The sequence below is a fragment of the Cyprinodon variegatus genome, unplaced genomic scaffold, assembly GCF_000732505.1.
Source record: "Cyprinodon variegatus isolate N-32 unplaced genomic scaffold, C_variegatus-1.0 Scaffold798, whole genome shotgun sequence".
Classification (NCBI taxonomy): domain Eukaryota; kingdom Metazoa; phylum Chordata; class Actinopteri; order Cyprinodontiformes; family Cyprinodontidae; genus Cyprinodon; species Cyprinodon variegatus.
This window is the reverse complement of record NW_015151251.1, coordinates 84,693-111,067: the sequence shown is the minus strand read 5'-3', so window position 1 is coordinate 111,067 and position 26,375 is coordinate 84,693. Positions and strand designations below refer to the sequence as shown.

Genomic DNA, 26,375 nt, shown 5'->3' with positions numbered 1-26,375 from the left:
TCAGTTTTGCCCCCGCTGTATTTTTAAATACGCAGTAGAGGTATTTAAAGGTAGTAGAGGACTTGTACCTGTATATAAAAAACGCGCCCTATAGTCCCGTGCGCCTTATGTGTGTGTTAAATACAGAAATGGGACACATAACTGAGAGTGCGCCTTTTAGTCCGGTGCGCCTTATGGTCGTGAAAATACGGTAGTGACTTTGTCAATGTTAAAGAGACCTTGAAAACACAATGCCAAATTTACAGAGTCATAAATATATTTTATGTTTGATTAATCTAAGTTCTTGCTTGGACATTTGAATTGCCTCGAATAAACTCACAAAGCATAAAAAAAGAGAAATTATTCGACATGTCTGATACTAATACCTCTATGTGGATGATTCATTAACAAGGCTCTAGAGGCAACTAAAAATTGTCTAGAGATTCATAAGTTTTGCCATTTGGATCATGACATCATCAGACACAAGGACGCGTGTTTCAGTAAACAGGCTCTGTGTCCGGCTAAGAAAAAAACTAACTAAAATCACTACTAGGGCCAAAGGAGAGAGAGCGTGTTCTCAAGGGCTCCAGGAAAACCCAAATGTGTGATATGTTTTGCAATGTTTATTTTGAATAATAACAGTTTAGCAATCACAAACATTCTTTGTCTAAAATTAAGGTTCCTGCAGGTTTTTAAAGACATGATCGTTGCAGTGACCAGTGGACCAGGTGTCATGTGAAGGTATTTTATGTGATGAAAAAAACAAACAGGCATATTGCCCAGGACACACTGGAGGAACTGTGTCTCTCAGCTGGCCTTTTGTCGCCTCGGGGTCCCATGAGAGCAGCAGTAGGAAGTGTGCGTGGATCAGGAAGTCATTTTTGTCATCATTTTTGCTTAGACTGCTGCCTCTGCAGCCCAGCCCCGGATAAGTGGAAGAGATGGATGGATGGATGGAGGGATGGATGGATGGATGGAAAACAACAAACTAAACTGAATTTATATTTATTATGATATATCATCCTGTTGTGATATCTCGAATCAATGCAAAGCTGATCTGGTGCTAGAAAGCCACGAGCCAACGGTTTCAGAGGATTGGACAGCAGACTGTTGGAAGTGAATTGATCTTTGCAGTATGATTACTTCTTTTTATTAAATTGTTGATGCCTGATTTATTTGTTCCTCTAGTTATAAAGAAGAACAAAAAGAAGAAGAGGAAAATGGGAATATATAGCCTTGTCCCAAAAAAGAAGATTAAGACTGTTAAACATCAGGAGAAGGCAAGTCCATTTATAATTTTCTTCTCTGTCAACCTTGCTTCCAAAGGGAAATGCATATCAGCAGCACCTCTATGAACCTTTTAATTCACTCCTCTAATTTGGGCTTTTATCACACTTTGTGCTTGAGTGCATGGAGAAAGGTAAAGATATTGGAAACCAAACTTGGGTAGTGGATTCTAAAGTAATTACACCTCTGCATAAAAATGTGTCTGAAAAAAATGCAGAACGTAACACCATGCAGCATGGACGACTGAACAGACCTGGCCAGTTGGAGCTTTTTATGTCTGTTAAAGCTAATTGATGTTGCGTATAACACCCCCCTGACTGACTGTATCCCATAGAACAAATCTCCTCTCCTGACATCAACTGTATACCCTAATGAATGTTAAGTGGTCACATGGCTAATCTAATGCCAATTAATGCCAAGTTCTCATCAAGTAAACAGCTCTGTAGTCATTTCCAGATGTCTGTCCAAAAAAAAAAACTACAGAATGTGCTCTTATTGCTGCACAAATCTTCAGAAGTCATCTTCCTCAGTGCATCGCACCGGTTTTTTACATTGGCCCCTTGATTTTACGTTATTACATCATGTTCTACTCACCCATATTAGTTTTGTGTCATTTGGAGCTGTTCCGAAGATATTCGGTTTTGTCATATCCGAGTAACATCTTCCTAATCTTCCTATGGGCAACGACTTGAAGGCACAAACTAAACTGTTCATAATTTATTCTTTATGGTACGTCAGCATTCATAACATGTAGGCCAATCACTGTCTCCTAGACATCCGCAGTCATATTTTTTATATTTATATTTTTTTAAAACAAAGTGGAGTGTGTATGACGTTATCTACGCGCGCTGGCTACCATTCATTCATCCTGTCCGCTGAACTGCTTCTAGTTTTACTCACATGCCTTGAAGATGTCTAGTGCTACTACCACAGATGATCTCGTTCTCGAAATGAAATTGAACGATTCAGATTAGGTGGCCAAATGAATAGAAGGGGTAGAGCGTAGCCGCCTGTGGCCCGGGCTGCCTGTCACAACTCCAGTCCAGCGTTTGGATAACGTCATACACACTCTGCTTTGTAAAAAAAAAATATAAATATAAAAAATATAACCATGAGCAGCTTGAAGCAGCCACACCAAAATATACATGTTTTACATGTATAGATGAATAACAAATAAGCTCTCAGGGCCAGCATAAAAATTATGTATCCTTTAGTAAAGTTATAGTGAAACCTAACAGGAATACATTTTCATAATCCCATTTTCTATTCATAGATACAGCTGTTTGTTGTTTTAAATAAGCTGTTATTATTTCGACAGGATGTAAATATAAAGATTATATGATCCTAGTTATCCCTGTTACAAAAATCCACAACAAAAAGAAAATATTTGGGTACAAATTGCACATATTCTAAATGCTGGGGATTTTTTTTATATGTCATTAAATTAAGCATTAATTTCCATATGTTTTGATCCTATGAACTTAATAATAATATCACGCATGCTTTCCTTGAGCTCCGAGGAAGTTGGAGTGCAGCGAGACAGGAGGAACAGTGTCACTGTAGGCTTTGCTGTGTGCAGGAGGTCTGGAGTGGTGACGGAGGATGTGGGATTTCGGGGTAACACAGGATAGCTGCGTCCAGCTGGCTGTAATAACGGACTTCCTCGTCTATTTTAAAACTGGTGCACTGTGCTCCTCATCTATATGTAAACTGCTGTTTCTGTGCGCAGCATGCTCGCGCACGCTTTCTACTATAGTAACAGTTTATATGCACCATTTTCCCCCTCATTCATAAATCTGGGGACATTGCCGGGGATAGCTTTAGCCAGAGACAAGTCCTCGAAAACGGCTACTGCCTCCGGAAATCAGAGATGTCTGGTCACCCTACTCAGGTGTCCGCTAAGTGTGATGCCCATTTCCCCCATCTTGCCCCCCTCCGCTGGCTGGTGCTTTGGCCTGGTGGGGCATTGGTGGTGCTCAGTGTTTGGAGGTGGATACCCGGGCGGGTGCTGGCTTATTCCTGGCGTCCCGGTCTGGGCTCCCGCCGGGGGCGGGGTGCCCTATGGGCCTTGGGTTCCCGTGGCCCATGGCCGTTTCCACTTCGGGGTGGCTGGCTCTTCTCTCTCTTTCATTTTTTTCTCCTTTTTCCTGTTTTTCCTTTTCTGTACTATTTTCCCATTGCAGTGTCCATATAATCTGTAATACTCCCTGCATGAAATATAATAAATCTATTTGCATGCATAAATCAAGCAGAACACTATGGCAATAGTACTGCTCCACTTGTGAAAGTAAAATCTATTGGGCTCTTTTTGGCATCAAGACGATTAATCTTATTGTCACATTGGCAAAGTAAAAAAAATACCACATTTATTACACATACCATTATCACTAAAGGACACAGATGAATGGCACAGAGAGCAGGGGAGAGTAGAGGAGGAAGAAAGAGTCGAAAAGAATCAAGGGAGGGAGAGGAAGAAGTCATAGCTATGATAAGCTAGCGCTATCCTAGGCTAGCTACTCTTTACTACCAGAAATAAAACCTTGTGAAGGCAGAAATTGCTATGTTTTAAAGTGCGTCTGGACAGTTGGCGTTACTTACAGAGATATTACAGAAAAAAAGGAACTTAATCCAGATGGAGATAGCCAGACCAACAACACAACTCAGCAGTCAAAATAAGAAGTGAACACGACACGTCTCACCAACAGCAGCAGTAGCCCCCTCTAGTGGCAGGAGGTTTCCAACAACTAACATATTACCAGAATGATTGACAACTAGGAGGACCACTTATTTTGATGATCCACTTGGAAAAAGAACATCCTCCTCCATATCTTTAATTTCATATAATTCATTTATTTTCATACCTTTTGTTCCCTGTTTTAAAAATATTACTTGATCATTTACAGTATAGAGTAGGTTATAGAAGTTGGTTTGATTTGTGCTAATATTGGATCCGGTCAATATCGGTAGATTCTCAAAGCTGCAAGATCGGTATCGTACAAGATCGGTATCGTATCGGAAATGAAGCTGTAGCGGAACTCCCCTATAAACAGGGGTGCACATAACTGGTACGCAGGTACACATGCGCATCACAAATCATGAAGGTGTAACGTCAATTATATTACTACGCGCATTTGCGTACTTACTGCTTGACCGTCACCTTATCAACACATGTTTTTACTGTCGAAGATGTTGAAAAAAAACAACAAACATTAGGCAGCTTCTTTGGCGTTCAGCCACTAACAAAGAAACGCCAAACTGGACCGGAGCCGAAGAAAATAATTTTTTCAGAAAAGTGGCTCTAAGACGTGCCGTGGCTTGAAGCTGACGAGGAGCGCACTGAAATGTGGTGCAAGCCATTGTTAATAAACAAGCTAGCCGACAAGAACTGTCTAGTCGTCCACTTGGTAGATCGCAAGATAAACTAAATGAAGAACAGTGGCAAGCTCTCAATAATGTTTCTCCTCGCCTTCCAAAAAGCTAAACACGCATGTCCTATGTCTTCCTTTTCTGAGGACATTCCCTTACTGAAGCGGCTAGGAGTAAATGTCGGAGGTGCATATCATTCACGTGAAGGCGGCACACGGATCATGCAGACCATTGCTCAAACCATCAAAGAGGAGTTAAGAGTTAAGCTGCAGTCTGCTGAACTTTCTCAGACTTATTGAACTGGGTGCTGATAGAACCGCGTAGGCTATAACAGACGGACTTGTAAGACTTTCCTGGATGCAGGCTTGGATAACTGGACAACAAAGTTGGTCGACGGGGCTGCTGTCAACGTCGGTATGTACAATGTCATTGTGCCAAAGCTCAGGGAACTTGCTGCAGTTGGAGAGTCTCTTGTGCACATTTTGTGCACCGCGCACACACTGGAGAATTGTGCAAAATCCGCCGATCGCACTGTTGCTTACTGTGAGACATTAAATCGCACTGTGGTCAAGCGGCTGCAGTTTTACTTACAAAAACAGGGTGCAAAAAAATGCTGCACTGAAGAGGCTGTGTGAAGAAAATGGGATCTCCTTTGTGAAACTGGGTAAGTTTCATAATATCAGATGATCTGCACGGAGACATGAAACACTGTTAAAAATGTCAAGACTACTGCCAGCCATTAAAATCCAACTGGCTACCAGTGATGACAGCGATTTGCAACAAATCTGCACAGTGTTTTCAGTGCTTTCTGTTGAACATGCTGGACATTGGAAACATTTTGAAGACCACATCCATCAACTTTCAGAAGGAAAAGCTGACCGTTGGAGAATGTAAAGATTAACTCATGGTGGCCATTGGACAGTTCACACTACTGCTTGATGGTGAAGGCCACTACAGGGCACACACTGCTTCTAATGTAGATGCTGACAAAGACAAGACACGCATACTTAGGGGCTTAATTAAAGAGTTTGAAATCAGATATGACTCCCTCAAGTCATGTGATAATTTTTTTGTATTTGATCATTCAACATGGCCAGAGGAAATGAAAGACCTCCACAGTTTTGGAAACACAACAGTTGGCAGCATTCTCCAGAAATATGAGGCCGCCTTGCACCTTGATAAAGACACCACTGTGACAGAATGGATGCGCTTAAAGCAGGCAGAAACACGACTCCTCTGTATATGACTTGGTCCAAATTGTAAAAACAAGTAACCCAGTTACTTACTCCAGCATCAACAAGGTGGTTAAGCTATCTCTTACACTGCCTTTAAGCAGTGCAGCTTGTGAAAGGGGATTCTCGCATCTCAGCATAATAAAAAACAAGTACAGATCTCGTCTGTCACACGCTCGTCTCTCAGCCCTGATGCACATTCATCTGTCAAGGCAGACCACAGAGACATTTGACCCAAAGCCAGCTCTTGACCTGTGGATGGAGAAAGCTAATGGGAGGCTAAACCAAGGACAGGGAAGTACTTCTGCAGCATCATTTACCACGCTGGAGTCTGAAGCAGAGGACAGTGGGAGCAACACTGAGGAGGACAGTGAAGACCACGCTACATATGGGGTGAGTAACAAACACCATCTTCTGGTACTCACCTGAGTAACTCATCCAAAATGTTATGTGCGCCCCTCCCTATAAACAAACAAGGACACCAAGTTAGCCTGAGTTGCTACGGCCTCTATCTGCTGTAATGAACTTAACAAGCTGCATCTAATCAAAGTAATTTAACACAAGCAAAAATCTAAATTATCGCAGATAGAAATATCCATCTTATAAAAACCTCTCTCTTCTCAAAACGGGCAAGGATATCGCTGAGGGGCTACAGGAGCTTTGGATGCAGTAGTTTGGGTTGGGTTGTTGTGTGCTTTGGAAAGACACTTCACTCACATTGCGTACTGATTGTGCTCTGCCTGTGTATTGCAGCCTTGCAGTGAGCCCCAGGACAGCTGTGGCTACAATGTAGCTTGCCACATCGAGTGAGTGAATGTGAGGATCAAACGGTGATTGATTCAATGTAGTGAAAAGCATATTAGTCAAGAAAAAGAGCTATATACCATTTATACCAGCATTTACCATTTACAAATGTAAGCTGCAGGACTAACATGTTTATATTTGACTCTGCACTCTGACAGTAAGGTTATCCCCAGCTCTTTACTTTTAAAGCGTTGATGATGCAATATTGATTTCATGTCATTTTGCATTAATATCATGCAGAAGCGCATACCAAGTGTCTCTGAATTATAATGAATCAGACAGGTTTATTTTATTTTATTTTTTTCAAATCTTTTTATTGATAAGTCAGAGGTAGAAACAATAGATCGTCTTCATGGTTACAAAAGACTTTCCGTTTTTCAAACTTTATACACATTTAGAAAAAACCACACCCTCCCCCCACTCAGACTGGACCCAAAAATAATTACAATAATTGTGATTGTACCCCGAATAACGCTATCATTGCACAGGGCTGTAGAGTGACTCCAAAGACTTTTGACAGTACATCAGATATATCAGACCAATAGCCTAACAACAGCTGGCAAGACCAGAACATATGAGTCAAATCTGCAATATTAATATGACATCTGATACTGTTGCTGTCAATATTTGGGTATATGGAAGAGATCCTTGCTCTGCTCCAGTGCAAACGATTGGCAACCTTAAACTGAATGAGATTTAGTTTTGCACGAGACGTGCCACTGTTCACTCTTTTTAAAGTTTCAGTCCAAGTGTCGTCTGAGATTTCAGTTCCAAGTTCGTTCTCCCAATGATTTCTGATCTTGTCCAAGTTGACAATGTCCGTTTTCATGATGATTGCGTAACAGTGTGTGGTGAAACCTTTCAGAAAAAAAGGAGCCTTCAAAATTAAGTCCAAAAGTGATTCACTTGGAAGGGTAGGAAATTGTGGGCTATGGTTTCTAGCAAATTGGCCAGCTTGAAAATAGCGAAACATGTCGTTTTGCTGAAGTTCATATTTGGAAAACAGATCCTCGAAGCAAGAAAATGATCCATTAATATACAGATCACTAAACATCTTAATTCCTTTCCTATTTCATGAGACAAAAGTGTGATCAAGGTTTGCTGGTAGGAAATTATGATTATTACATAGTGGAGTGTAACTCAAAACATTATCCCTCAAATTATGTTGCTTTCTGAAATGAGCCATTATTTTTAATGTAGATATCACTACGGGGTTGGAAGTGAACCTGGAAATCTTAATTGGAAGCTTAGAGGAAACCAAAGCAAGAGGGGACAATGATACGCATGACTTGTACTTCATTTCACACCAATCTGTATCAGCAGACTGAATCCAATATGCTATTTTATGGAAATTTGTTGCCCAATAGTAAGCTCTAAAGTTTGGCAGAGCTAACCCCCCTTCCACCTTTGATCGTTGTAAGAACTCCTTAATTTGAGGGTTCTGACCCTTCCATATAAATCTAGATATAAGCTTGTCAAGTTTAGTGAAGAAAGATTTTGGCAAGAAAATAGGAAGACATTGAAATAAAAATAAAAATTTTGGCAAAACATTAATTTTAATGCAGTTCACTCTGCCTGCCATGGTTACAGAACATCCCATCTTTGCAAATCTGAGTTTAATTTAGACATAAGTGGTGCTAAATTTTCATCAAAGAGGTTATTGAATGAAGGTGTTATATTGATACCTAAATACTTAAAACCTGACCTAGAAATATGAAATGGTAGTTCTTGGTCTGAGATTTGCATGGCTAGACTGTTTATGCGTAGACACTCGCTTTTTGGTGATATAAACTCATTAAGTTTATATCCTGAGATCTCACCAAAGTTGCGCAAGACTGAAATGACTGTATCAATTGAATTCAATGGATCTGATATATATAAAGCAATAAATAATCGGCATACAATGACAGTTTTTATTCTAATACCTCTTATTGATTGTGTTGATTTGAGAGTCAGGGCTAGTGGTTCTATGACAAGTGTGAAAAGAAGAGGGCTCAGTGGGCCGCCCTGCCTGGTACCCCTGGATAAAATGAAGTTTTTGGAGCGGATGTGGTTTGTGATAACTGAGGCTTTGGGAGAAGAGTAAAGAAGTTGGATCCACTTGATGAATGCTGTGCCAAAACCAAATTTCTTCAAAACATAAAAGAGAAAGTCCATTTCTACGCGGTCAAATTCTTTAAAAGCATCCAAAGAAACCACAATTTCTGGAACAATGGTTGATGAGGGGCTGTATAGTACATTTAAAAGACACCTTATGTTTGAGAATAAATGCCTGTTTTTAATAAAACCTGTTTGGTCAGGTGATACGATATGTGGTAGTGATTTTTCCAAACATGTAGCTAGTAATTTAGAGAGGATTTTAAGATCTGTGTTTAAAAGGGATATTGGTCGGTATGATCCACACTTTGATGCATCCTTGCCTGGCTTTAACAAAAGAGTTATACACTCACCGGCCACTTTATTAGGTACAGCTGTCCAACTGCTCGTTAACACTTAATTTCTAAGCAGCCAATCACATGGCGGCAACTCAGTGCATTTAGGCATGTAGACATGGTCAAGACAATCTCCTGCAGTTCAAACCGAGCATCAGTATGGGGAAGAAAGGTGATTTGAGTGACTTTGAACGTGGCATGATTGTTGGTGCCAGAAGGGCTGGTCTGAGCATTTCAGAAACTGCTGATCTACTGGGATTTTCACGCACAACCATCTCTAGGGTTTACAGAGAATGGTCCGAAAAAGATAATACATCCAGTGAGCGGCAGTTCTATGCACGGAAATGCCTTGTTGATGGCAGAGGTCAGAGGAGAATGGCCAGGCTGGTTCGAGCTGATAGAAGGGCAACAGTGACTCAAATAACCACCCGTTACAACCAAGGTGAGCATCTCTGAACGCACAGTATGTCGAACTTTGAGGCAGTTGGGCTACAGCAGCAGACGACCACACCGGGTGCCACTCCTTTCAGCTAAGAACAGGAAACTGAGGCTACAATTTGCGCAAGCTCATCGAAATTGGACAATAGAAGATTGGAAAAACGTTGCCTGGTCTGATGAGTCTCGATTTCTGCTGCGACATTCGGATGGTAGGGTCAGAATTTGGCGTCTACAACATGAAAGCATGGATCCATCCTGCCTTGTATCAACGGTTCAGGCTGGTGGTGGTGGTGTCATGGTGTTGGGGGAATATTTTCTTGGCACTCTTTGGGCCCCTTGGTACCAATTGAGCATCGTTGCAACGCCACAGCCTACCTGAGTATTGTTGCTGACCATATCCATCCCTTTAGGACCACAATGTACCCAACTTCTGATGGCTACTTTCAGCAGGATAATGCGCCGTGTCATAAAGCTGGAATCATCTCAGACTGGTTTCTTGAACATGACAATGAGTTCACTAGCCTCCACAGTCACCAGATCTCAATCCAATAGAGCATCTTTGGGATGTGGTGGAACGGGAGATTCGCATCATGGATGTGCAGCCGACAAATCTGCGGCAACTGTGTGATGCCATCATGTCAATATGGACCAAACTCCCTGAGGAATGCTTCCAGCACCTTGTTGAATCTATGCCACGAAGAATTGAGGCAGTTCTGAAGGCAAAAGGGGGTCCAACCCGTTACTAGCATGTGGTACCTAATAAAGTGGCTGGTGAGTGTAGTTGCTTCATTAAGAGAATCTTGCAATTTACTATTTGACATAGCATCATCAAACATATCCAATAACAGCGGGGCTAGTTGTTTTTTAGAATATTTTATAAAAATCGATCGGAAAGCCGTCCGGCCCTGGAGACTTTCCATTTTGCATCGCAGAGATGGCCAAACTGATTTTCCTCAGTTCAATTGGTTCATCCAGACATTCTCTCTGTTTAGAAGACAATGTAGGGACTTCCAGATTTAAGAAAATATTATGGAACAATGTTGTGTCCTTTAAAGATTCTGAAGTATACAAATCAGAATAAAAATCTTTAAAAATGTTGTTGATTCTTAAGGGGTCGGTGGTGGTCCCTCCTGTTTCATCTGCAATTTCAGATATAATCTGTGCCGCTGACTTAGACTTAAGTTGATGTGCCAAAAGACGTCCTGATTTTTTTCCCTGCTCATAATATAACCCTCGGGATCTCATAAGTCGTTCTCTTTCAGATGGAGATATTAAGTTATACTGTGTTTGCAATGATATTCTTTCCTTATGAATTGATGCGTTTGGGGAGGTAGAGTTCTTCTTATCTAATTCAAATATAGCTTCAATCAACTTTTGTTTTTGTTTCTTTCTTTCCTTATTAATATAAGAAGAATATGCAATTATCTCTCCTCTAAGATAAGCCTTAAGGGTTTCCCATAAAAGTGATGGGGACACATCATCAGTCTTATTAGTTTCAAGGAATCTGTTGATGGCTACCTCAATTGAGGTGCAGAATGTGTTATCTGACAGTAGTGTGGTGCTAAAACGCCACTGAGACCGACAACTGAAGTTTTGGCAAAAAGTGAGATTAATTATTATGAGAGCATGGTCTGATTCTACAATGGTTGAATATTCAACTGCCTGTACTGAATTCAAGAGTCTTCCGCAATGAAAAAATAATCAATCCTAGAATAAGTGTGATGCACATTTGAGAAAAAAGAGAATGTCTTTGTATGTGCATTGAAAGGCCGCCATGGATCCACACATGCAACATGGTTGAAAAATTCTAAGAACCTGCCAGCCATTTTAGAAATGGTCTGTGTTTTAGGATTAGACCGGTCTAAGTTAGGATCCATTACGCAATTAAAATCTCCCCCCAAAATCAGCAGGTTATTGTCAAGGTCTGCCAGCTGAGACACAACTCTGTGCAAATCCTACATCATCCCAGTTGGGAGCATAAATATTTACCATTAAGACGGGTGTCTGATAGAGTGTTCCTGCTACTATAATATACCGGCGACAGGTTTATTTTTAACACAAATATACAACATTTAGTAGATCCACAGCACCACACCAATTAATTGTGAGAAAAACCTATGGGTGAGTGCTGATGTCAGAGGGATAACACTGAACAACATTCTATAATGAAGATGATGGAAACAATGATGATTGTTCCAGAAAATCAAGTGTTGAAAGGGTTTTTTTATATGAACCATCAGCCAATTTAAGCTCAGGAGAGCGTAGTGATGCTGAGGAATGTGGAGGCATCACAGCTTACAGGTCAGAACTATCCAGAGTAGACCTATAGCCTACAGAGTAAGACTCCGAGCCAGAGGGTTAAAGCTGGTATAACCATACCAGTCCCGTTAGAAGACACCTGTCAGGGAAACATGTCTTGCTACGCCTCTGGTGATGCCTCTTGATGTTATGATCAATTATTCATTTTCAAATATAAATTGGTATCTAATTAAAAAAAAATATATAATGATTTCCAAATAAATACTCCTCCACTGTTGCAAAAAATTATCTACTATGTTCTTAAAGGTGTATCTAGCAACTCCATCTGTCTTTCACTGCCAGAGTTTTCAGATCTGTGTCTTTCCAGCCTAAAAACAATGTGAAATCCCATCACTATAAAAACACCCTAAAAAATATATATATATACATTTCTCTTAACCTTCTGTTAAAACCTAGCCTGATAACCCAGACTAAATGTGAGATTCAATGTGTAATTTATTCTGGCCAAAATGAGACGTCGGAAGATTGTTGATGAGAACAACCTGTTGTTTTTCAAACCATGTCTGTGCCTATTGATAGCTCTGACCAATGGGCACAACTGACTGTGACGTGGTAAGAGTGGCAGAAAGCTGGTGGGGGAGTGTAAACAAATAGTATGTGAAACGAATGTCGTTAAAATGGCAAGTACGTTTCTTAAAAATAAATGAGTGTAGAGCCTCTTCCTGCACACGTTTCAATGAAAACCGCAAGTATAATCCTTCCAAAACTGATTCCAAAGCTGACTCAAAACATCTTGGTCTTTTCTATGGAGAGATATTTGTGCCATCGGTTTGAGCGCGCAGGAACTAATCCGAGCGCTTAGTGAGACAACACGCGGGCACGCAAAACCGGTCTGGCGCGCGCTCAACTCTGAAAAACCCTCTCAACACACTGTTCTCGCGCTCAGTTTCATCTCTGCGCGTGCTCGAATCCGTCTCTGCTCGCGCTCGACCTGCTCTCTCTGCGCTCAACATCAGCTGTGCGCTCGGCTGTTTCTCCGCTAGCTTCGACAGCCTCTCTGCGCTCGCAACTTCAGCAATGTATGTTAATTAACCATACTATCAGCCAATCACGCTCACCTTCTTTTCATCCAATGAAAGCATTCGTTCCTTCTTCTTCTTCTTTTCTATCATGGCGGATCGCAAGCAACTTTAAGGTGCATACCGCCACCTACTGTTCATGAGTTTGTAGCAACATTGTTTTACATCTATTAAATTCTATTTTTTAATTTTGTATTCTGTAGATAACTAAATAATGCTTTCCTTAATCTATAAATATCTTTTATATTTCCTTTATTTCCCAATAATCTTTTAAGACTCTATTCTTGGCCTGTCCTTTCAACTACTCTTCTCAATTTCTCCCTTTCAGGTTCATATGTTTTGCAGTTCATCAATACATAAGCATTCGTTCCACATACTACATCCGGTTAAATGAAAAAAATAAAAAACACAGTCAGGAAAATCAAACAACTCTTACAGTAATTTGGTCAACACTCCTAACCATTTGATGGACAGAAGATGGTACTATAAAATATCTTGAATTATCTCAAATAAACTTCAGTAAAACAGCTATTAGATCATTGCCTCATCCATCTCTTTTACCTGCTATTGACATGGATTTAAATTTGCTGTTTTAAAAGAAAAATAAGGATATTTCAGGTTCAAGTTTTGCGCGCGCGCGTGTTGTCTCACTGCGCGCTCGGATTGGTTCCTGCGCGCTCAAACCGATGGCACAAATATCTCTCCATACGTTTCTCAATTCCCTAGAACGTGAGTACGGACTCGTGTCCTTGCCAAGTATGTTCTTGATAAGAACACAGGAAAGTATGGACTTGGTGAGAACTGGAGCGTGCAGTATAAATATGGGTCAGTTGAAACAGAAGCAAACTCGTGACGTCACCACATGACCGGCTGGTCTAGGGCTGCATTTCACCTCCTTTTAATAGTCTCTAGATAATAATAAATTATTACTTTTTTTCATTTGGTGGGGGAATAATGATGGACAAAGTCAGATAAACACAAATCAAATGAACATTTTGCCAAATACAACAAAGAAATCACCATCAGAGCCAGTGGTCCTTCACACATGGCTATGCCAAGAGAGAGCTGCTGCAGATGGGCTGTGGTTAGCCTTGAAGGTCTACTGGTTGCCGCGGTCCTCTCAACTTCGGAAATTGTTTTTTTAATTGCACATTAAATCGTTAAATGGACCATATAGTGACGCTTTAAAGTATATTCTTGCCTGAAATGATCTTAAAATGTACATTTATTGAACAACAGCAACTGAAAAGGAAACTAACTTTCAATGAAGCGCTCCATTAAAAGCTGCAACTACCGCAGTGCATGCTACTGTTCAATCGTTGTTGCCATCTTACTTGTTGTGCTTTCTCCAGCGTCAAGCATGTCATCATTCCCCTTAAATCCCTGCCCGCTATGTATCCAGAAGTTCAAAACGCATCTCTGCGTTGTGATTGGCCCGCCAGTTCTAAGGCGTGGGGCATTGATCGAGGCTAGATCAAACTTGCAGGCAAAAAGGATTTGGCCTCTGGCAGGTGGGGCTAGTTTACTAGCCTATTTAAAACCATGAACCTATAAAACTCTTCATACTGAATGAAGAGCCCCACTATTAACACAAAGTTAACCTCTCGCTTCAATATTATGGGAAGCTAATAATAATTGCATTTGAATGATGATTTGGGGCAGCATTAATCTACGATCTAACCTTCACATCAGCCTCCAGTTCTTATCTGAATATTGTTATAAATTTCTCTGCCGTCAACAACAGGGGACCCCAGTTAAGCCGCTTCATAGCTGCATCTCGGCAAACAGCAATTTTGGGCCAAGCTGTTTGGTGGGTCAATGTGCAAATGTTGTTTGACCGGACAAACTGGGTAGTTCTATGGCATCAAAACACCCCCAACTCCCCATATATTACTGTTTTCTGTTTTTGCAGTTTTTTTTCTTCTGGTCTCAGCTTAATTGTCTGGCTGTTTGGAGAAATTTCATTTAGCTAAAAGCCTGGTGTCTCTTTTTCTCCAGATAGAAAAGCCAAAGGAAGACATGGGAAAGAATGACTCTGTGACAGCTGAAAAGAGAGTACCTAAGCAGGACACTGGAAAAGATGAAGTACAGACAGCATCAGTAAAGAGGGAAATATCTTTAGAAGACACTCATGTTGATTACACAGAGTTGGCTTTGGACTGTCTTGACTTGAAAGCTCAGGAAGAGCTTTTCTCAGTATCTCTTTCAGGTATGAAAAGAGAGATGTGTTGAATTCATTACATGCTTAGAGCTTTACTGACTAGATAATGTTGCACCAATGTTGCAGGAGAGGCTGAGGAGAAGGAATATGCAGAAGAATTACCACTGTGTTGCTGTCGCATGGAGACTCCAAACAGTGATGGCTGCTCTTCTATAAAGAATCAGACCTGCATGGCCATGGATAGCTTGGATGAAAAGGTAATCAAAATACCCCAACAATATTATTTAGTAAAGGCTCTATGTAGACTGGTGAGAAAAAAACTACCCCCATATCGTCAGTGGTATTTACCATTATTGAGCTTGGTCATGATGTATATTTCCACAAATTCGTGCCTCAATTCAAACCTACTTTTAAGTATTTTTAACTGCTAGTCTCAATCTTGATTTTATGTGAGTAGCAGTGTTGGGCACAATACTTTGAAAAAGTAATTAGTTACAGTTACTAGTTACTGAGTTACTCCACAATAAAAGTAACTAGTTACTAGTAAAAGTAACAATTGCCTTACTTTTGCGTTTCTCGCCCCCGTAACCCTCACCACCTTCTCCCCCACCTTCTCACCGTGTGTTTCAAAATCCAGCTGAATAGAGTGGACAACAAAGACGAGTACCTGCAGAGAGTTTTTCATTTATTGCAACTCAACGTAAATGACATAAGGGGAAACGCTATCTGACGGGCCCCGTTTCTTAACATGGGGGGAATGGTATCTGATGCAGTGTTAATATCATCAGGCTGCATACCTCTACTCATAGGTGTGAAGTTTAGATAGATAGATAGATAGATAGATAGATAGATAGATAGATAGATAGATAGATAGATAGATAGATAGATAGATAGATGTATCTGTCCGTCCGTCCGTCCCGATTTCTCCCTTTCTCCATATAAGCTAACATTTGATCGTTAATGCTCTCCGTAGTTCCCCTGTAGCACGAGCACAGGGCGGCTGTTACTCGCCTTTAGCAAGCATGCACGTTTCCTGTCGCTTGCTCAGTGAATTGTGCCGCCTGCACTGTGCGGAGATGCAGGGGAAACCATATCTGATGGGGAAAAACAGCTCCACATAACACCGGTATTTCCATCAGGAAAACAGTGTTTTTCTGCTGGAGTCCTCCTCACTCTCCATCTCTCTGTGTGTGCTGTACGTTAACACCCGCTAGCGGAAACACACACCTTCCCAACTGACATACGTAATCTCGCTATACATCAGCCAATCTCATCCTCCCCTCTCTCATGACAAGGCACGCAAAAGTCCTATCATGAAAAAAAGGTTAATTGTGCGACTTGAGTAATGTGCAGTAACGGGATGTCGGCATTGGTAACTGCATTATAGTTACAGTCAAAGCAATTAGTTAGATTACTAGTTAATAAAAAAATTTAACGGCGTTAGTAACGTAACTTTCAACGCTGTTACTCCCATCACTGGTGAATAGAATGCATGATTCTCATAATTTGTAATAGTGTGACACAACAAGAGTTTTGTTTCAGGCCTCTCTTTCAGACAACCAGCCGAATTGTTTGATAGTTGAAACCTAATTGAAACTTAATTCCAAAGAAGTTAAAGTTAAAAAAAAACAAAGCACTGGACTTTGTTTTCTAAATTTAAAGATGTTTTGCTTCCCATTCAGGATGCTTGCTCAATTCAAAATGTCTGTATTATGGTTGAGTATTGTATATTGAGGCTTTTAGCCTGACAAAAGCCTTATTATGGCTTAGAAAACATGCAAATTGAAGCCAGAAAAACAGCTCCAACCCTTAATAATGAGAGTCGTTGAGGTCGTTAATGGCCTGGCTCAGGCTCAGGCCCCGTCCACACGAAGTCAAAACGAACACAAAACGCTGATATTTTCCAAAACGTTTGCCGTAAAGACGGAGACGTAAAATAAATGTGAGCGTCCACACGAATGCATGAAAACGCTGCAAAATGTATGCCAGGCCTGTAAGTGGCGCTGTGGTGCCAAAGCAAAAATAAGCGACGAAATGTTGGGCATGTGCACTAATATTTATACATGGTTGCCCTGCGGGTCCATTTTCGTGGTTAAGTGAAATTCAGGTGCTGAACTATGTCGTCGATATTGCTCTGTTCTTCCTGGAGATATTCCAGAAGAAGAAGATTCTGTTGTAAGCCCGACAGCAGGGTGAGTAGCTTTAGCAACGGCGCCATTGTTGTTGTGATACTGGTCGCGCATGCGGGTGTAGAGGCGACGCTATGACGCATGTGTGTAAAAAAAAAATATGCGGTTAGGGCGTAAAGATGGAAACGCGAAAACGGCGTTTCGAAATCTTCCCACTCTGAAGGCTGAATAAAAAAAAGATCGTTTACAGACCCCCGAAACGCCGGCTTCGTGTGGATGAGAGGCTGGTTTGGTGAAAAATTTGTGCGTTTAGGCCAGGGTTCGTCTTCGTGTGGACGGGGTCTCAGAGCCTGGTGCTAGATATCCATTAACCTAAATCCATTATTTTACAGATTGAGTGGGATTCTGAATAAAAAATAATGCTCTGAGGCTAAGACCCTTAGAAATAAGGAAAGGTTTATGAAGAATGGGTGGAAACTTCTGTGGAAACTCCTCCATGACACTGGCAAGGGAAACTCTTTGCGTTGCTTTGTGTGTTGGTTAAGTGACGTGACCAACATTTTCGTGTACATTTTCTGAGTGCTGGAAATAGTCAATATAACAGCCTTTTTGTTTCTTATAATCTGCAAGGTAAATTGCCAGAAAAACAGTTCTAGAATGCCATAGCTCTATGTAGAGCTTATATCTTGCTTAAAGGTACTAGGTGCTATTTCATTTGACCCTGAGGTGTTGGAAACTTAAGTTGTCTCGCAGGTTTGATAGTAACAACTTTTGTTGCTTGGATTGTTTCTTTCTAGCTGATTCAATGCCAAAGGCCGGTGATGAAGCCAGAATTAATGCGACCCTCGAACACCGTTCGCCTATTGGTTTTGTGTGAAGACCACAGAGCAGGCATGGTCAAGCATCAGTGTTGCCCAGGCTGTGGGCTATTCTGCAGGGTGGTAAGATGATACAAACACAATTTTTCTTCTCTGATCTACTAATATTCCAAATGCAAAATTGAATGTACAGTTATAAGCCATGTTGCAGGTGATCTGCTAAGATTGAATGCACTATTAATGACTGGTACACATTGCGGCTGACCACCCTATTTAAATTGGCATTTTCTGATGCTGTCACCATAGTTTGGTAAAGCAGGGTGGATTTACTTTGAGGGTCCTAAAGACAGCATAGTCAAAGAGGGTGATTTCATGAGTATGTTTGTGGAAGGCTTACTCCGCCGTTAGTCCCATCACTGGTTTTCTTTTTCTTTAAACTTAGTTCTCATTATAAACTTAACATAGACCTATTAAAATCCTTTATCTCTTCTGGTTTAATAGATGCTGTGCTGGCTGGTGAAGAAGTGGGGCTTTGCTTTGTAGCCCCAATGGTTGTTTAAAAAAACAAAAACTTGACACTGCACTCGGTGTAAAAATGGAATAAATAAGATCAGAGATTAAAAAGTTGGACACATCCGACTTGACATGGGCTTTAAACTCATGAATGGTTAAAGACTTCCGGTTTGGAGTTCAAAAATTGTCTTGTTGTTTCTGTTTCTGTTCAAGACGTTTAGTTGTTGGAGCACATAGTGTGGACAACAAAAGCATGAAACGGCTTTGAATAATCACATTACGCAATACTTATTTCAAAATAGCCACCCTCAGTGTTATGTGTGTTTAGCTCAATCAGATTCTGATCTTACTAGAACTCCCCCTGGCAATCAGTTTGATGCATAGCATTTTTCCCAATGGAACGCAAGACTAGTGACGATGTCATAGACCAGGGATGGGCAACTTCTATGATAAAGAGGGCCAAATTTTTTTTATCAGAGCTATTCGAGGTCCACATGACCATGCACTTCAAATAATTGGATATGAAAGATACAACGAATGATTCTCAATAAGAACAAAATTTATATGCCATACAGTACAATTATTTTCTACATATAAATGCATTTTAATATGTCAAAAGGAATTTGAACACATTCATAACAAAGAACAAAAAAGTTTTTAAAAAAATTATTGCAATACCTTACATTCAATGATAGCAGCAAACTAGACCTCAGAGGCTCAACATTAATTGAAGCTAATGAGAGAGCTGTGGTTTGGCCTTCTGGCTCACAATGGATTGGATGTCAATGTCAATTTTTGTGGTCCCAATGCACATCAAATGTAACAGTGTTCCATTGGTGATTCTGTTTCTCTCTTTGGATTTTGTGTGCTTCATGGTGGAAAAACTGCTCTCGCAAATGTAAGTGCTCACAAACAAACTGGCCATTGAGAGGGCAAAATCTCGGAGAAGTTTAAAAAATGAAATTCCCCTCTCGTTGTGCTTTGCTTGAAAAAACGGGTCTGCCTGCAACTTGCAGAGTTCGGGCTGCTGCTCCGATGGTTGCGCGTTGACCACAGCAGAAAGGGGTTCCGTGAATAGCGCAGTTCATGGTTGCATCTCACGGAAATCTTGGAAACAATCGTTGAATTGCTGCTGTAATTTTTCGCCGTCTGCTCCATATTTCTGGATTTGTTTTTTGCAGAGGGGGCTCTCTTTACGAATCTCAGTGCATGCGGGAAAATGTGCAAGTTTTGCAGGAGGAGTAGAAAAAGTAGTCTGGCTTGCTTTTAAATGCGGTCAAGTGAGAATAGAGATCACACACTGTTTGATCTCTCCCCTTTAAGAGTGTACTTAGGTGATTGAGATGCGCGCTGATGTCTGTCAGAAAGGCCAAGTCACAAAGAAACTGTGTATCTTTGAGCTTCCCGCAGTATACACTTGTATCACCACTAATGCTGTTCTCCAAGAACACTGGTATTTCCAAGCACTTTCTTTGACTCATCCATCTGATATGCAGTTGTAAGTCCCCATACTTTGCATCCAGTTCATCCAGAAAGATGATGAACCTCCGGTGACATAGCGATCTGTTCCCTCCTCGGATGATATTAGTGACTTTTGTCACCAAATCCATTACGTAGCCAAAGTTCAATGACTTTGCGCAGAGGGCTTCCTGAAAAGATTAGGAAAAAATAGTTGTGGTTAGAAGAAATACTGTTTGTATGTCATTCTATTTGATGTAATCATGGCATAACAGTTCTACAGTAGCCTACATCTCACAATAAATATGACCCTACTCACCTGATGGATGATGCAGTGCAGTATAGGGCATTTACTCCACTCTGCCTGAGTAGCCCCACAAAACCTCTGTGTCTTCCCGGCATCGCATGTGTGTCATCCGTAGCAACCGCTGACAGCTTTTCAAAGCTACTGTAATAACTCACAGCGCTGGTAATGGCATTGTATATATCGCTGCGTTTAGTGGTGTTGTGAAGAGAAGCCAATTTCAGTAACTCTTCTTACATCAAATGCATTGTCAAGAGTTCTAGCAAAAAACAGCAGTTTGCTAACATCTGTTATATCTGTACTCTCATCCAAAGCTAATAAGAAGTATTTGCAGCTCTGCATGACTTGTTTCATTTTTATATCGACGTGATTGTGGATCTCAAAAATCCTGCGTGTCACTTTATGATGTGATAAGGACACAGCTTCAAAATGTTTTACTATGTTGTTGTCACTAAATACTTAGGCCATTTTCACTGCATTTGAGGTCTGCTACTACAGCGGCTCTGGCAGCTTCAGTGTACTTGTCATATTTAACCTTATGCAAGATGTTGTAATATCGACTTAAGTTGTAATCTTTCAGGGCTGATAATGTCTCCAAGCAAACTAGACACATTGGCTTTCCTTTGAATTCGGTGAAGAGGTACTCTTCTTCCCATTTTTTCTGAAAAATGCGAATTTCTCGGTCAAGTTTTCTCTTTATGCTTCTTCTAATGGCAATGGTTCTTGACTTTCTTTCTCGCCGCCGTTGCAAGAAAAAATCTACCTCCCGAGCAACTTTTAGAAATTGTAGGAACCATTATTAAACCTGCAGATTGAGAGCGTAGTGCTCTATTAGGAATATAAGGAACATTCAAAACTCTGATATAAGGCTTTATAAGTGAGAATGAGGATTTTAATTTCTATTCTGAATTTAAGGAAACCCATGAAGAGAAGCTAGGATAGGAAGGAGAGATATGATCTCTCTTTTTAATTTTCATCAGAACTCTGGCTGCAGCATTTTGGATCAGCTGAAGACTTTTAACTACAGTTTGTGGACTTCCTGATAGTAAAAAATACAATAGTCCCTCTATGAAGTAATATTTGACTTGTCTTTGTACTGAATTGTGCTACATAAATAAACTTGTCCTGCCAAATTAATGCTTTTCCTTCTTCTATTGTCTATTACTGATTTCCCAGGGTTCCTTCATGGAGTGTAAGCCATATGGCAGTATTTCCCACCGCTTTCATCGTGACTGTGCCTCCATACTGAATGACTGCAGATTTTGCCCCCACTGCGGAGGGGATGCCAGTGGAGCAATGGAGGTCATGTTTCCAAAGCCTGATCCGTCAACCTTAGTACCCAAATCAAACCATGAAGCTTTACCTCCTGTTGTAACCACTCTGCCTTTAGCCACTTCTACACCTGTAGTTCCTCATATACTGAAGGCGAGGAAGAGCAGCCAACCACAAAAAAGTAGGGATGCTAGCCAGACAAGGTAAGTCTTTCCTTTTATGTTCACCGGTTCAGTCTTCAAAATGGCTTTTCTATCACAATGATGTGACTGGTGGGCCCCCCCCCCCTCTCAGGGTGTCTGGGTGGCCTGCTGGTAGGCAGACACCGGGCTGACATTTCTGCTATCCCTAAAAGGGGTGAGGGGAGGGGTGGCTAGGGCATTGATGGAGAGGAAGTGGCCCGGTGGGGGAGGATGGAGGTTCCGGTTGGGGGGCGGGTTGTCCCTGGGGCCTCGGCTCCCCAGGGCCCATTGCCGGTTCAAAGAGGTGGCTGGCTGTGGCGTGGGCTCATCCCCACAGCTCCTGTGGGGCTTCGGCCTTGCGGCGGCTGGAGGATTTCCTCGGGGCCGTCTATCCTCCTCTCTTGGTGGGGGGGGGCGGGTTTCTGGGGTTGGCCCCTCCTGGATGCCTTTACTCTGGGGATTCCTTTGCTCGCCTCGGTGCTCTGGGGGGGAGTGTCTTTTGCTCTTCACAACCACCGTTGTGCATTTTCCTTTGGATAAACTTAACATGCACATGTGCACCCTCACAAACAATTAAAGGTGCTTGGTTCCAGGTACTTAACTTCCATACAGAAAGCCCATATTCTTATCTTCATCTACCACAGTATACATGTCAGATTAAATAATACTACTTATACTTCAGCAATACTATCAAGGTGCTACTCTACTGTATCTGTTATAATATATCCACAATTGTGCTGTTCTTTTTTTTACGTCTCTCTCTGCAGTTGATGAAGCAGACTGAAGACATTTTATCATTATCTCTAATTTTATCTCCTCTTTATTCATCTTTTCTCCATTTTTCCTTTCCTGTTCTACTTACATTGCAGTGTCCATATAATCTGTAATACTCCCTGGATGAATTATAATAAAGATATTTATATGCATAAATCAAGCGGAACACTATGACCATAGCCGTACTGCTCCACTTGTGAAAGCAAAATCTGTGGGCTCTCTTTTTGGCAGACAATTATTCTTATTGCAACATTGCCAGACAGGACACTGTTAAAGACAAAAAATAAATAGATAAAATGGCTTTTCCAATCAGTTACCACACAGATCAAAAATAATATATTTTTTTCTTTTGTTTTAACAAGATTAAAAAGAGATGCTGTGCATCCTAAAGTGTCACTGGAGACCGTCCTCTTGTCACTTGATGATGAGAAGTAAGTTGCAAACAAATGCTTAAAACAAGACCCAGCAAGTTGCATTTAGTTTATGAATGATTGTCTGTTATGTTTTACTTTTATTTTAGCACAAAACTGAAGAAAATGAAGGGCCCCAACAGGCAGCTGTATGTTTCTGCAAAGCAAGGAGATTTGCAGATGGTCATTCAGCTTCTTGGTAACTCTTTCTTTTCATCTCAAATTTGTACATATTTTCTCTGTACAACATTGTTATAACATCATTAGAACTTAAAATTAACATTGTTTTTTGCCCTGGTTTGGGAGATGCTCGATAATTCATAAACAGGTAGACATTTAGTTTTTTGCACACTCATTCTAAAGGATAACAACAGGGACAAATTTTAAGTGTTACTTTGTGAAATGTTTACTCCCTGCTTTAAACCACCCTGATATAATAGATAATTAAAAACATAATTTTAATCCGGAAAATTGCTTTCTGCAGTTGATGGAAAGGACCCCAACCTTTTAATGGAGGGACACAAAAAACGCACCGCACTTCATGCAGCTGCTGCTGAAGGTCATCAGGAGGTCTGCCACATGCTGGTCCAGGTAAAGCAGAATTGGCTTCGATAAGCTGCGCCCAGGCTGTCAGCTGGCCTGCTCACCATCACGCAGTTCTATCTATGGGAAACATTGGCATGCCTTTGGAAAAAAAGACCAAAAAAAACATTTGATTATGATAAAGTTATGAACACCAAACGTCAGTCCTAAATGTGTTTAGTTTGTCCATTTTGAGAATAAATAGAATACCAGCACTGAGTGCAATCACATCTATATAACATCTGGCAGATATAACATCTGCCAGCAGTACAGATCACCAAGCCAGATGGCCACAATAAACGCAACTTAAGGGGATATCTCAGGTTTTGGGCATGAAGTTGTGTGAAACATTCTCCATCACAGAGCCTCCTGCAAGGAAACCCACCCAGTAATGTAATGGAGAATTTATATCTTGCCAGAAGCCGATAGATGCATTAGCTCTAATACAGAAATGTTTCGGACTCATGACATGCAGTGACATAAATTGACATCACCACGCCAACCAGAGCAAATGGCTGCAGCAAAAAACTAGATTAAGATAGAACACAATTTTTGCCTTTCTGGCTGCGAAGATGTTTGTGCTTTCCTCCAAACCAGATTTGGTAAGAGTTTGATTTAATAGTTAACTCTGGATCACTAATAAAAAAAAATGTGACATGTCTCAGCTGCTACTGCTAAAAACTTGACATGGGAGACAGGTAGCCAATCAGCTTGAAGAATTGTACTGAATGCCTAACAAATGGAATCCAGAAAGGGGTATTTTGTTCTGCAAGAGCACAATTTTATTATTTTTTTTACACGTTTGAACTGTTGTGGATTACGTTCTGCAAAAAGACACAGTGTTGAAATATTTATCACCAAAAAATACTACAAGGCCTGTTCTATAAAATGGAACCACTTGCAAGCATGTAGGATTTAAGATGACATCTTGTGTATTGTCACAATATAAGTAAACTAAACTGAATTACTATTAATTGGCAAAGTAATTTTGGTATGTTCAAGCTTTGGGCACAAGCTTTAAACCACGCAGCATGGTTCAAATTCTTCACAGATTATTGTGTCACCTGTCTCTAAGCTAAACATAAGAAGTCCTACACTGAAAATCTGTTAACTAAAATTTCTTCAGTCCATATTGTTGAGGGCTTATAATCCTGAAATTTTGCCTTGCATGTGAGATAGTGTTAATGGGATTGTGCGCCCATGTATGCACAAAGGCTGGGGCCAACCTGGAGGTGTTTGATGAGGAGCAAAGAACGCCACTGATGGTGGCATGTGAAAACAACCATCTGGACACAGTGAAGTACCTGGTCAGAGCCGGAGCTACTGTTGGCCACAAGGTAAGCCATCCACTTCCTAACACCCTGCCCTCTTTATCTGTTGTGTACTTAAATTAAGCTCTACTTCTTTATACATTTTTTCTTCCTATCTCTGTTTGCTCTCTGTAATCCTTAGTTGACCAGTTATTTTCAAGTTCATGTGCAGATGAACTTTTAGAGCACACCTGTGAAACTTGGGCTCTTGAGCTGAATTTGGTTTGTCATGTTAAATTTATTCGGCCACCAGAAGCTAAAAAAAGGCACATTAAATTATAAAGTTGAGGTATATGTTCTTTTTAAAGGCCAATTTATGCTTCTGATGCATAGCCTCTGCAACCGTCAAATCTGTGTCTGTGCGCGACCACAACCCCCGCGGAGATGTTCTGCAACCGTCGTTGGGCACCTCAAAAAAATTCTGACTACATGTCGGATAATCGCAAATCTGCGCAGACCTCAAGTGGAAATGTGCAGACAAAAAGCAGCTGTGATAGGTCCTTGGTATGCCTTTCCGGCTGTCTGTGTGGTCATCCTTCTCGATTCGGTGCCTGGGGCATGCCATTTTAAAAAACTTGTTATTTTAGTGTTTTTTCTTTTTTTCTTTGGATGTACGTCACTACAGAAACGTATTGCATTTACCAAAGAAAGAAAAATCTGACAGCTTATCTCATAATTACAAGATAAGTATCTCATAATAACGAGATCTTTTCTCATAATTACGAGATATTATCTCGTAATTACAAGTTCTTTTATCATAATTACGAGATATAGAAAAGTTTGAAGTCAGAGTGGGCTTCTTCGCTTAAAAAAATTCTAAGGACTTACTTTACAATGCTGACTAATTAAAATTAATTCAGTCCACATTAAGGAAAAACTCGGTATTTCCCAGTGTTGCATACCTAAAAGGAAATAAAAGCAGATTAAATCTTAAAACCTACTCATTGTTCACCTTTCATGTAGCGGAGATCAGCAATGACTGTCCTTCCAGATCTCCTAAATATGACATATTATCTCATAATTATGACATCTTATCTCGTTAATTATGAGACAAGATCTCATAATTACGAGAAAAAGATCTTGTAATTATGAGAAAAGATCTCGTAATTATGAGATAATATCTCGTATTTATGAGAAAAGATCTCGTAATTATGAGATACTGATCTCGTTATTATGAGATAAGCTGTCACATATTTTTTCTTTGGTGAATGCAATACACTTCCTTACGTCACAACCATTCTGTGTCACCACAGTAACTGACAATTTGCTACATTTTGATGCAATTTAAATCAATAAATTCTTAATTTTGGTGTATTGCAAGTTTTTTTTTTTTGTTTTTTTTTTTTACAAATGTAGCATTTGTCAGCATTGACTTTCATTTTGTAAGTTTTAAAAACTTACTAAAATGCGCATTCATCAAATATTGCTTGTAAATCAATAATAATTATAAATACATAATAAGTATTTTTATCTATTTTTCTTCATTTAGATTGAAATCTACTTTTACTCCCAATTCAAGTTTGTCAGATGGAGATATTGTTTTGGGTTTTAAGAAGCATTTGTGTTTAAAACTCTCAACTTTCGCA

The 26,375-nt window shown here is 40.4% G+C and overlaps 1 protein-coding gene across 1 annotated transcript in view; it reads left to right on the top strand.

Moving 5' to 3' along the window:
- LOC107098659 (histone-lysine N-methyltransferase EHMT1-like) overlaps window positions 1-26,375 on the top strand; it is a 61,022-nt gene that overhangs the window by 11,294 nt on the left and 23,353 nt on the right. The window contains exons 4-12 of the mRNA XM_015396432.1: window positions 1,168-1,259; window positions 14,875-15,085; window positions 15,164-15,294; window positions 17,964-18,107; window positions 21,436-21,734; window positions 22,850-22,918; window positions 23,008-23,096; window positions 23,382-23,488; window positions 24,694-24,816. Coding sequence (XP_015251918.1) covers window positions 1,168-1,259; window positions 14,875-15,085; window positions 15,164-15,294; window positions 17,964-18,107; window positions 21,436-21,734; window positions 22,850-22,918; window positions 23,008-23,096; window positions 23,382-23,488; window positions 24,694-24,816 — 1,265 coding nt within the window. The remainder of the gene's footprint in view (window positions 1-1,167; window positions 1,260-14,874; window positions 15,086-15,163; window positions 15,295-17,963; window positions 18,108-21,435; window positions 21,735-22,849; window positions 22,919-23,007; window positions 23,097-23,381; window positions 23,489-24,693; window positions 24,817-26,375) is intronic.